At 31.5% G+C, this 13,085-nt stretch overlaps 1 protein-coding gene across 1 annotated transcript; it reads right to left on the bottom strand.

Annotated features, from left to right (window-relative positions):
• Positions 1 to 6,187: 6,187 nt before the first annotated feature.
• Positions 6,188 to 9,958, bottom strand: LOC141656248 (AP2-like ethylene-responsive transcription factor PLT2). The gene is made up of 8 exons (XM_074463075.1): positions 9,814 to 9,958; positions 9,233 to 9,695; positions 8,600 to 8,682; positions 8,364 to 8,372; positions 8,078 to 8,166; positions 7,846 to 7,919; positions 7,602 to 7,729; positions 6,188 to 6,954 (listed from the first exon to the last, which is right to left on the bottom strand). The coding sequence occupies exons 1-8, from the start codon at positions 9,956 to 9,958 to the stop codon at positions 6,188 to 6,190; spliced, it is 1,758 nt and encodes a 585-aa protein (XP_074319176.1).
• Positions 9,959 to 13,085: the final 3,127 nt, after the last annotated feature.

The raw sequence follows: 13,085 nt of genomic DNA, 5'->3' as shown, positions 1-13,085 counted from the left end.
AATTTAGGACCACAAAATGAGAGAGAGAATGATGAATGAATAATGAAAGTATAATAGTCAGAATTAAAATTTAGCCGCTTTAGTGAAGGAAAGGGTCCCTTGGCGTGCTGGGTGCTATCTGGAATCCTATTTCCTACCTTCATTGGCTCTGTTTCTATTAAAGGATAAAACAAAACCGGTGAGATTCAGAACTGGCAAAATTTGATCCGATCCGAATAACCCAACTCAACCCGCGAGCTCAAAATCCGAACTTGACCCGAATCAGAGTAGCCTGATCCGAAAGTTTATTGTTACAAACTGATTATTATCAACAAACAACTTGATAATAGTTAACCTGAAAATATCCCAAACCTAAAATGACTTAAACCCGCCCCGATCCGACCTGATTGACCTGTTGACCAGGTCTAAGAATCATCACAAGTTTCAAATCACTTTAGCCGGGCACAATCCGTTTAAAGTTGTAGACGGATCAAATATGTCACCACTTTCATAATAAGATAAACAACAAGTGGGCTGATGGGGGTTCTCTTATTATGAAAGTGGTGACATATTTGACCCGTCTACATCTTTAGACGAATATACCCGTTTACAATGAGATTAACTGTTGTGACTTTTATATGTAAGAATTTGTAATACGGTAATACGTTACAAAATAGCATAAATATCACTGTGACCTACAAAAATAATAAGTTTCAACCATTTTTATACCCGTCATAAGGGAAACTTGCGGTTTATATGAACTCCCTGCCTATGTCCATCTGATGGGCCATCATTTACGGTAATTGGAAGTATATGCTGCAATTAACACCGTCCATGTCTCGATAGGCTTGAGACTTGTGTTAGTGGTTATGTTGGTGGACATCATTAGTATAAATACGCACCACCAAATCAATCAAATTTATTTATATTTATATAATAAAAGGAATCCATTGTTAAGACCACTAAAAGTGGGTTTAGAGGATCAAATAATGGGATTAGGAGAGCTGACATCACTAATTGTTTATGTTCCACCTGTCAGATATTTTCACTAATGCAAGCTCATATGTTGCATTGTTGCATCATCAATATTCTTTTTAATTGAAAATGTCATCAACATCAGTTCAAGAACTCAAGTGATATGAGCTCTCTTACTTTAATCATAAAGTTGGGGGTTTAATTCTTTTTGAACCCAAAAAAACGTCAAAATTAAAGTATAAAATCAGCCTAATCAGGGGTTCAATTCTCACCAACGGCATAAGTGCACTCATTTGAACAAAAACAAAACCTCAAAGTATAAAATATTGCATGCAGTCTACATGCGAAAGAAAAATCTATCTATATTAATAAAGGAAGCTTTTTTCGAGCGACGTGAGAGACTCCAACCTTTTGAAACTACCTAAAATAATTATAAATAAAAATATAATTGGAGATAATACTAAGCTAACAAAATTCTATCATAAAATTGTAGACAACTAATAAATAAAATTCTATCATAAAATTGTAGACAACTAATAAAATTCTATCATAAAGTTGTTGATGTAATTAATTAGAATTAGAAGTATATTTGGAGATAATACTAAGCTAATAAAATTCTATCATAAAGTTGTAGATGTAATTGATTAGATATAGAAATATAATATATAATATATTTAATGGTATTTGTAGATTGAATTTCGTCTAAACAATATAGTTAGTAGACACAACTTCTAACGTTATTAATATATAGTATGTTGTTAATTGTATTTGAGTTAGATTTGTGTACTTACTTAGATCTCTATAAAAGCAAAAAAGCCCAATGTACTTTTGGGCCGGGTTTGGGCCAAGCATTTGGACCAAATTTTGGCCCGACCCGACCCATATTTATTAATTAAGGAATATTTTTCTTATAAAATTTGTTTAAGTAGCGTAAATTTTATATATAATTCCTTATAAACTTATGTATATATTTATTGAGATTTAAAAGCGATGTTCACGTAACATAAATCATATCTACTAGATATGATTAAGCATTATAATGTGTCGATGATTGTATTTTATTTATTCTATTTTTGGAGATTAATTCATATGTATTTCATCATACTTTGTACGATTTTTTATACTAAGTGCACATTTAAAGTACAAGTTGAAGGTATTATACTACTTATCTCGTTTGGTAAGTCGTAAATTTTAGGGCCCGAAAAGCCCATATAGGCCCAAAAGCCCGATTTAGCCCATAAGGGCCGGGCTTGGGCTCGCTAAATAGGCCCTCTCATTTGGCCCGGTCCAGCCCAACCCGCACATGTGGGCCATTTTTATCATCCTGGCCGGCCCAAGCCCGCATAGGCCCGGCCCATGATCAGCTCTATACCATCCTAATTTAATACGGAGTAATACCTTCTACCGACTACCAAATTTATATGTTAACTAGTATAGGCCCCGTGCAATGCATACACGGTGTTTATAAAATTTTACCTTTTAGTATATTATATTTATAGAATGTAAATTGACAATTCATTATTTTTTAACGTTTTTCATCAGTGTATTTTGATTTGAGAGGAAAAAAAAAACCATTTAAGTAATACTTATAACATGAAATGTGTATTTTAATGCAAAAAAAAAAAGTTTTTACACGGATTTAATAATATTGTATTATAACTTTTTAAATAGCTTATCTTTACGAAATTTTTATCATCAAAAAACCTAGACGCAAATCTTAAAGAGGGAACAATATTTAAATAGGAAAGAAAATAAAAAATTATATCAAAATAGGGGAATATTTTAGGCGGGAAAACTTTGAGTTTTTCCTATTCATTTAGTATATAGGAGATAAGACCATTGTGAGAATAATGTTATTGAACTTGCAACTACACGTAAACTAGATCTTGTAGAGCAAACCCGACTTGAAAAGGCTGACTCGTGATTCGAATTGCACACCCCCAAATGAGTTCCAAAATTCAAATTGATCCGACGCAATTGAAATTTGACTCCGAGCTTTGCTAACCGGGAACTAAACTTACTCAAAAAGACCCTATCCAAAATACCTGACATGAAATTGACCCGGCTAAAATAACTTAAATTATGTAAAATGACTAATTTTAAATCATACTTAATATTATCTACATTTAAATAAAGAACAGTTATCAAACCCAATATATAAATAGATAATTCACCAAAACTCACCTTTTTTTGTCAAACTAACTACTACATTTTATTCCACACAAGTTATTCGTCTATAGTTATAGACATGCCAAATATCTGATAGATGAACCAACTCAACCAAAACCTTAAGGTGATGTTTGTGGCCAACTATTATAAATATTCCTATTACGCTCCCTCAGTCAAATGCCCGTTGGGCTTGAAGAGTGGTTAGTTGTGCACCGGCTCCCTCGTACCGTGTGCTGGGTTTCCACTTCGAGTTTTTGAGGAGTTTTGAGGTTGTCAGGATTTGAACCCGTGACTTTCGGTCAAACTGGCTCTGATATCATGATAGATGGACCAACTCAACCAAAACCTTAAGATGATGGTTGAGTCCCAACTATTATAAATATTCCTATTAATATCTACTCACTTTAAGCATACGACAAGTAACAAGTTGTATGGTAGAACCCAAAAATGTCACCACTTTAAGCATATTTAACCTGTCTTTTACTTTGGACGGATATATCCGTCTATAGTGAGATTAGTTATTTATTCCAATTATTTATTTGCCTTTTATATTATTTGTGAGAAGTATTTTGATCAATAACAAACAAATGATTGAGACGAATGGAGGAAGATAGGAGGAGACTTTACTTACATTCTTCTTGTTTGCATATGTGACATGTTTATTTGGGTCGATTCTAGCCTATCTAGTCTAGGTTTGTAGGAGTAGTCTATGAAGGGTCGGTAACGAGGTTCCATCATATCAATCAATGGGCCTTTCATTTTACTTCGCCAACATTGTGGCCCACCCACTAACTACACACGGTATTTCCCACTGGATCTGGTTGGAAACAAAGTACTAATCCTGCTGGGCCGGTCTAAACTACGATAAAAGCGCGTCAAATACTTACAATTACGAAATCGCATATTCTCAGTTGTGATAGTAAAATGTTACCATATTACGATAAAATATAGCTATTGTCGATAATTTTTTTTTTATAGATAATTACGTTTTTTTTTTTATCATAAGTCATATTTTATCCATTACGAAATTCAATTTAAGACGTGTTACAACTTACAAGAGAAACTAATGAAAACAGATATATAAGGGTAAAATAAATGTAGGAAGGTTAATATATTTAGCAGTGTTGTCAATATATAACCCCAACTAAAAATAGTGTTTGAATAGTTCATTGGTTCGACATCATGACATGGAAAAGGAATTGGCGGGAGCATGTAATTTATATTTTTTGGTTCCATAGCATGACATGGAATATTATACTTTGTATATAATAACAAAAGACATATCTAAGCTATACATTCTCAACCAGTTTTATACCCGTGCAAAAAATATACGGGTCGTAATAGCAGACGCTATTATTAGATACATGAACATATAATTTGAGCGTAACATATAATTGAGCGTGATTAAGTGTTCAATATCGTGACAATATAAATAGTCCATATTTGGAGATTCGAATATTTGATAAATATCAGAGTTGAATATCAGATAATATATAATCATATTTTATTAGAATTATATTAATGATATTTGACATATTAGACCCGTTGAATGTATGTAAATTGCAACATTTTATGTAATTATCACATTTTAACATATGTTTTAACATAAGTAATTAAAATAGAAATATGAGATATGAATATGAATTGGGTTTAAATTGGGTTGAAGAGAGAGGGTAATTAAATAGAACTAGTTTTAAACCCGTGCAAAATTGCACGGGTATGTATTTGGGCCGGTATTAATGATTTGGGATGATTTTTTTTTTTTTTTTTTTTTGCATTTTTATTGTAATTATCTAAATCAGCGATCTACATAATTAATATTTACACTTGTTTCAAATACGTGTTCAAATGCAATGGTTTAAGAGTAAATAACGTAATATACTATTGTAAATAAAATTTGCATACATAACAAACTTTACACCCCGAATAAAGAAATATAGTTTAATAATCTACTTTAACACAGCTTAGTGTAACATCAGAATGTCAAAGCTTATATGATTTATTGGTGAATTAGTGTGTGCTAGTAAGCCCATATACAATGAAGTACATGGATTGATGCCGTATTTATCATAAAATTTCGAATTGTTAAAATAAAATTAATAATCCATATACAAATAAAATCAAAGTGTAAAGCTTGAGCTATTATCGCTTTGGACTCGTTGTTGGTAAATTTATTGCATATGTATAAATATAGGTTTATCAAATTATTCGGAATGTATAAAATTATTTCATATTATTATTTTCATTTATTCCGATTTGTAATTCATACCGCTTATATGCCATTAATTTCATTTATTCGGAATGTATAAAATTATTTCATAGTATTTGTTTTACGACGGAATTTGTAGGATATTTGTATTGGCGGAATTCTGAAAAATATGCTCCTTTGCACACTAACGGGTCCCACCACAACATGAATATCAAAAAAAAAAAACTGAATTATTGAGGTGACACGTTCTGGATTGAATATTGTCTTCTGAATTAATAAAGATAAGATATGAAACATGGGAGGACCCGCATGTAGAAATTTAACAACCAATCAGAAGCCAAGAAAAAACTTGGTTTTTATACTATGTAGATTTAACGAGTGTACCTTATACAGAGTACTTCACAATTAACATGTACTCCGCATTTTATTTTGATAAACTATGCTTTCTAATGATGACATGTTAAACCTGTAATAATTACATAATTTTAAACTTAAATGTTTTCATTAATTAAAACTCCGTATAAATACAGATTCTCTAACGCGTGCCCTAAAAACACACAATAAATTATAAATATCTTCTTGTCAAATGAAATTTCTTATATCATAAATACATGTATTTCGATAATAAGTTTGCTTCATTTGTTACCTCAATAGAAACTTTGGTGAAGAATAAAACTTGTTACGTAGACGGAAAATTGTTGAACCATGCATAAAAACCCTCGAATCATTTCCATTAATCAAAACAAACCAACTCATGACTCATCCACTTAATTAAAATTCCATAACATAAAAAAAAAAAAACCCAAATAAAATTAACTTAATTAAACATAAACTTCCCAAGTACGTAACACATTATCAATCATTCCACATAGCAAACATCCCAGTATTAGGGCCTTGGACCGACTCCGCCGACCAACCACCGTACCCACCACCATCACCACCGCCACTCGGCATATCATAATCCACCTTCACCATCGCAAGTGGTTCTTGATCACCACCAGGGCCCACACCATTGCTTGTGGACGAGGTGGACCCCATTGCATTGATACCCGAGCCCAATTGCATGTAACCACCACCACCACCATTGTAACTCACGTTGTTACTAGTATCGATCGAACTCGAACCCATGGTCATAAGCCCGTGGAGCAAACCCGGGTTCGATTGGATATAATTGTTGTACATATTCGGGTTTGAGTAACTTGATTGTTGGTACAATTGTAGGAACTGAGCCTCTTGCGAGTAATGCGACAAGGTAACATTGTTGTTGTTAGGGTTAACCGCGGTGTCTTGACCATGGTTACTTTGTAGGGTTAAGGATGGTTGGTCTAGTTGGTGGTATGGGAGTAGAGGGTATGGAGTAGACCCGTATCGAGTCGAGGTCGAACCACTACCGTATTGGAAGGCACTATTGGTTAGGGCAATCATTTCTTCCCTTTTTCTAGAAGCTTCTATTGCTTGAGCTTCTTTGAGTCGCTTCGCTGCACCGCCTCCTATAGGAAGGGTGCTGCTCTCGAGGATCGCCTTGACGTCGTATCGGGTCATGTCGAAGTTTGTGACTGCACTTAGTCCTCTGAATTTGATTGCTGCTATATCATATGCTTCTGCTGCCTCCTCTTCTGTGGCTGAATACAACATCGTAATTATTTTGAAGGTAACTAGCATAGATCCCGCGCGAATGTGCGGTTTTTAAATAGGAATATTAAAGAAAAAGATAATACGAACTAGTAATAATTAAAAAACATGATATTTAACTCAATTTGATATTTAATTGTAAAATTTATTATTATTAATGTTTTGTATTAATCGGTGGAAAAGGGAAAATTCAGTATAATTCAGTTGAACATATGATAGTATAATAAAAAGCCCAATTACAGATATGATATAATAAAAGCTCAATTACAGATATGATATAAAGAAAGCCCAATTATAGCCAAATTCAATTAGGCGAAAAAATTTGGAAATTTCTTATTTTTTTAGTATAAGGGGGCGGGATTAGGGAAATTGATGTACAAACTAATATTTACAATAAATAATGAAATAAATATTTCTCTAATAATTAACTTCTCAATGTATGCCCTAAGAACGCATGTTAGGAAAACCGTTATTATATTGGTTCATACAAAATAGTCGATTTCAAAAATAAGTTGGCATACGTAAAATTTAATGCTATATACGAGTATATTCTAAATCAAATGAGGCTGATCAAGTGAAATGGAAGGAGTAATACGAATAATAAATTTATGTGGAATTTTAAAGACGCAAAACTTACTAAAAGTTCCTAAATAAAGGTCTTTGTTTCCGGCCACTCGACCGATTCTAGCTTGCCATCTCCCATGCTGGTGGTGCCTTGTGACACCACGATAGATAGATGCACCTCTAGAGAAACCGCTACTCTTCCTGAAACGATATTTTTATTATTATTATTATTATCATTATTATGAAGTAAACATTATCACCTTAGTTTTATGAAATAATTCGAGTATATAATTATATACAAGAATGTATGTACGTACCTTCGAATAGCGGCCACAAACTCTTGTCTAGTCATATGTTTCATTTCTTCAACTTCTTTTTCATAGTTGGTTATCTATTGTTTTAAATATGCAACACCATAAGTTGTCGAGATTTTAATTTGCACGTAATATATAATTCTCCGTCTTATGATTCTTTACGTTTTTATTCATTTGTAAGGAATATCGTAATCAAACGTAAATAAGAGATTTTAAGAAGGAGAAGAAACTCAACAGGAAAGTTGGTGGTAGTTGAAGTTCCCCAATACTTGATAGCAGCTAAGTCGTAAGCCCTAGCAGCCTTGTCTTCCTTATCATATCCACCTGTTTTTTAATTATCATATATAATCATTTATTAGGGCACGTACTCTATTAATGACACTTATACTATAACCTCCTAGCTCGGTTGGTCTCTCTTATGACGGGTTACAAATTGTGACGAAGAAAATATGACTTCATGGATATTGATTAGGTCACAATAATGTTATCATGGATGTTGACAAGGTGCAAAATCAACTTACCAAGATAAACTGCAAGGAAGATGATAGTAATCCAACATGCACAAATATAAGAAAGAGTCAGTAATTTGAAATAAAAGAAAAATTTATATGAATGATATGGATGTTTTTAAGTAAAATCAAACAATTTAATTGTTATATTTCTTATTAAGTAATTTATATACGATTAATGGTTTAGTCGTGTTCATATACATTAATTACGATAAATGATTAAAACAAAGATAAAAATCGATTGTGACCTTGACGCCCCTTCCTTGACTGTCCTTCTCTTCTACAACTATTATCCCAAAGATGAGCTTCATACCTCCCTGTCCATCTATGCCTACACCACCACCAAATTAAACCACAAAATGATTAATCTATTTGTAGGGGACATAAAAAAATAGCCTCTCAATATTTTGCGCTAGGATAAATTTATGTACACGTTAACTGTTAGAGAATATAGTATATTATAGAAAAAAGATTGTAAATCAGATGTACTACCTCTTACATAATGAGTTTTTGTGTATTTTTTTTAGTTCTATAAAGCTTATAAATTACATTTTGGTTTTACGACGTCAAAAATCAAAATTTCCGAGCTTATATGTAATTGTTTGAGTTATAATGTAACTTTTTGAGATTAATGTTTAAGGAAATGATCTCAAAAACTTTATAATAAAACTCAAATTTTTTAAATTAAAACTTAAAAACTTTATCTTAATGCTCAAAAACTATACCATCTGATGTACTACATCAGATGTATAATCCACTTACTATGGTATATTATACTCCGTATCTAGTGCACCTTATTTGGTATAATATATCGTATTCTCTAACACTAACCTATTCGTGTCATACAATAATAAATGAGTGAATAAACAAAAAAGAAGTACCTTGTGACACCTCTATAGATAGAAGTTCTTTGTCCAAAAGTATCCAAAGTCCTTCTAGGTGTAGCTTCAACAACAGGAGTGATCGCGGTGGTGACATTGGCGGTAGTAGAGGCCGCCATTGTAGCATCACTAGTATTATCACCACTCTCATCACAATTAGTTGTATTACTTGAATTTTGTACTTGTTCTTTTCCACTACTTCCCATGGATAATGTGAGTGATTGCAAACTATTAGAGTTCTCTTGGAATTCATAGCCGGTATTATTATGATTATTACTTGCCACCGTGTTTTGTAGTGCTAGTAACCCGTTACTAGAGAAGAGATAATCGGATTCATTTGCTTGATTAATGTCGTTGAATGCTGATAGATCGGATGAGTGATGACTCTCCGATTTTCCTACTCCAAGAAAATCAGCAATCTTTGGGACTTCATCGCCGCCATGTGAGTTTAGCAAGTTCCATTCTACAATATTAAGGATTTAGTATGCTCATAGTTCAAAAATACAATCTCTCTCTGTTCCAGTCGATTGTTTACATTTTTCAAATTAGAACGGAGGAAGTAATAAAACATAAATGAATACCTTGAGCTTGGCCAAAAGGGTTGTCTAATTGATCAGAAACAAGCCCTAATGAAAAATGTTGATGAGATTGATCTGAATGATGTGAAGGAATTGAAGAATGAGTAGGAGAAAGTGGGAAAGCAGATAGCCAGTTATTTGAATTCATGATTGAGCCTTTGTCTTTCCAAACTTCACTTGAAGTATATAATCAACTAGTACTTGTTTAATGATAATACAACTAATTTTTCATATGCAAAACCCTCCTGCATCACATATTCAAGCTAAGGTAAGATTAACTTAACCAAATCATAAAGATCTATAAAGCAAAATAATAATCTTACAAGTTGTAAATGTTCCAAACTATAAATATATGTAAGCAAACAACAAGAAATTCGCAGAATAATCAAAAATGATTTGAGATCGGCTAACAAAATATAAAGGCTACAGAAATTATCATTTACAACCGTTGTAACTTACAACGGGATTGATGATGCATATCAGTATATCACCCTTATGTTGTAAATTACAACGGTTATAAGTAAGACTTACCGCGATAGTTATACATGTACTTTAAGAAAAATAATTACCAAGGAAAACAAAATTAGGGTTTTAACCTACAAACCTCTCCCTTCACTCACTCTTCTAGAGAGAGAAGGGAGAAATTAAAGAGAGAGAATCATTAAGTGAGAAGCATGCTACTTAAGATGCATGGAAGAGATCAATTACACACATATCAATATAGAAGAACAAGAAAAGAGCTCATGAATTTCAAGAACAAAAAATAGGGTTTAAGAGATTAAATACTCTTAGGTTTTACCAATACATGTCCTTGTAATTGTAGTTGTGGTTGTGCTCATTTCATTGAGATTTTAACTTCTTAATTTTAAGAAGGGAAATGTATTGTGATGATTCATAAAAGAAATAGATATATATATCCAAAATCATATAAATATAATATTAGGAGACACATATGTACACTCGTGTCTTATTTATAAGTGTTTACATTTGCAGAAGTAATTAAGTATTTAAGACAAACCTGCAATTCCAACTGCTACAATCCAACACTTTCCATCTTTGTAATTTCTGTCATAACCATGTAAATCTTATCTATGTAACTTAGTATATTGTACTATGTATTAGGATGTTATAAAATACTCAGTTTCAGTCAATTGTTTTCCTTTAATTTTAACACAAAAATAAAGGAAAGAAGAGATGACGAATTACTAAATAACCACAAATATGATTATACATTCAGTTGTACCATAAACAAGGTACAACCAAGTATAAGAATTCGAGCTTACGTGTATTTTTTTTGAGCTAATTTAAATTTCATGTTTTTAATGTGTAAATGAATGAACTCAATACTTTCTATTAAAGCTCATATTCTTTAATATAAAGCTCGGATACTTTGACACAAAGCTCAGGTTCTACACCGTACAACATATACAACTGGTTGTATAGTCCATGAATTGATAAATAACAAATGGATTAAATTGTTCATCAAATGCTTTTCTAAAACAGAAGAACACCAATTGACTGAAACATCTCACAATAGAATAGGAAAAAAAATGAACGGGACGGAGGGAGTAGTAGTTATTGCGTGCAATCGTTGTATAGTATGACGGACAAAAACTGATCACTTTATAATAATCATGACCATTATATGTTAAGCTGTTACAATTTTATGTTAGAACGTGACATAAAATTATCGCTTTTTATCATGAAATTGTCACTTTTAAAATATTCATAACATACAATAGTTTAGTATAATTTGCGGTTATAAAATTGTTGTGTTACTTGTGTACATACGATGAAATTATTACAACTATCATTTAATAATGTTTTTTTTGGTTAAAATATAAGTGGTATATAGTATCATACTATCATCACTTAATAATGTTTATCACTCAAAAAAATGGAATTGGGTGTTGTCTATGTCGTGTTTTTTCCTATATTATGACATTTCTACATAGACTTTACATAATTACGGAGTAACACTATGTATCGTAAAATAGTGTTTTGTTTTAATAAGGTACCCTAAAAAATGAGCTATTAAGAGAATGAGATTATAAGAAACTATATGGGACAATATGAGTTATCAAAAGAATAATCAAATTTTTTCACTTAGATAATTTATTGATTGAACTCAAAATAATATTTTACATATAACATATTTACTTCCTACATGAAATAAATCACGTACAAGAAAAGAAAATTCTAAGCTTCTTGCATTTACGTAATTTTTACACATTATTGGCATATAATAATAATAATAATAATAATAATAATAATAATAATAATAATAATAATAATAATAATAATAATATAATAATAATATAATAATAATAATAATAATAATAATAATATAATAATAATAATAATAATAATAATAATAATAATAATAATAATATTAATAATTCGATAATGGTGTAAATAGGTACAATAGTTATTGTTGTGACCGTTGTATAAGGTAACACGTAACAAATAACTATCTTATGATAAGTATTTGACTATTTTATGTTAAAAAGTAGACGTATTATTATAATAATAAATGCCTATGTAGTAAATACTTTTTGTTATAAAATAATCGCTTTTTATGTGATTCCGCCATACAACAGTCTCATTGCATAATTTACAAAATAGGTATTTAAACTAGTATTTCCTTCATCCTTATAATTTGTTGTCCTATTTTATTATTATGTGTCTCATTTAATTGTTGTCCTTTCTATTTTAGGATTGCATTTGATGAGTAATTTAATCTTTCGCACTCAATTTGACCCCTCTTCTTTTCTTTTACTTTGTACCCAAATCAAAGAACTATAATTAATCGGGACGAAGAGAGTATTAATTGCACGATAGACGTATTTAATTTATTTTGTTTGATGTCCTTTGTCTCTCTTAATTAGTCACTAGTTTATGAATAAAAGAATCCACTTGATAAAGTGTTGGAACTCTGGATCTCGTATTGTGTAATAAATGACCCCCAAAACCCCAGCATCCCCACACTACGCTTTTCCTCTTTCTATTTAACCTTTTGCCCTATCTCTCATCTCCCTACTCTCAACAATTGTCTACGCAAAGTAACCGACCTTCAATTCACCTTCAAAAGTTCCCTTTACATTTACCATACTCACCATGCTCCATTTGTTGTTGAGGGCTAAGATAGCGTGTATCGAATTTCAGTATTAATGTTTCACATGTAAAATATAAATTATATACATTTTTTTATGCAATAGGGTCTTCATTGTGTATGTAAGAGGACGGTACTGAAATTCAGTCATATCTCACAATTG

This window comes from Silene latifolia, chromosome 5 (genome assembly GCF_048544455.1).
Source record: "Silene latifolia isolate original U9 population chromosome 5, ASM4854445v1, whole genome shotgun sequence".
Taxonomy (NCBI): Eukaryota; Viridiplantae; Streptophyta; class Magnoliopsida; order Caryophyllales; family Caryophyllaceae; genus Silene; species Silene latifolia.
This window is presented reverse-complemented; position numbering and strand designations above follow the sequence as displayed.

Coding starts and splice junctions, on each gene's coding strand:
- LOC141656248 (XM_074463075.1), bottom strand. CDS start 9,958: ATGAATTCAAATAACTGGCTATCTGCTTTCCCACTTTCTCCTACTCAT. Junction 9,696..9,813: donor CCCTTTTGGCCAAGCTCAAG/GTATTCATTTAT, acceptor TTAATATTGTAG/AATGGAACTTGCTAAACTCA. Junction 7,730..7,845: donor TTTGTGGCCGCTATTCGAAG/GTACGTACATAC, acceptor ATATCGTTTCAG/GAAGAGTAGCGGTTTCTCTA.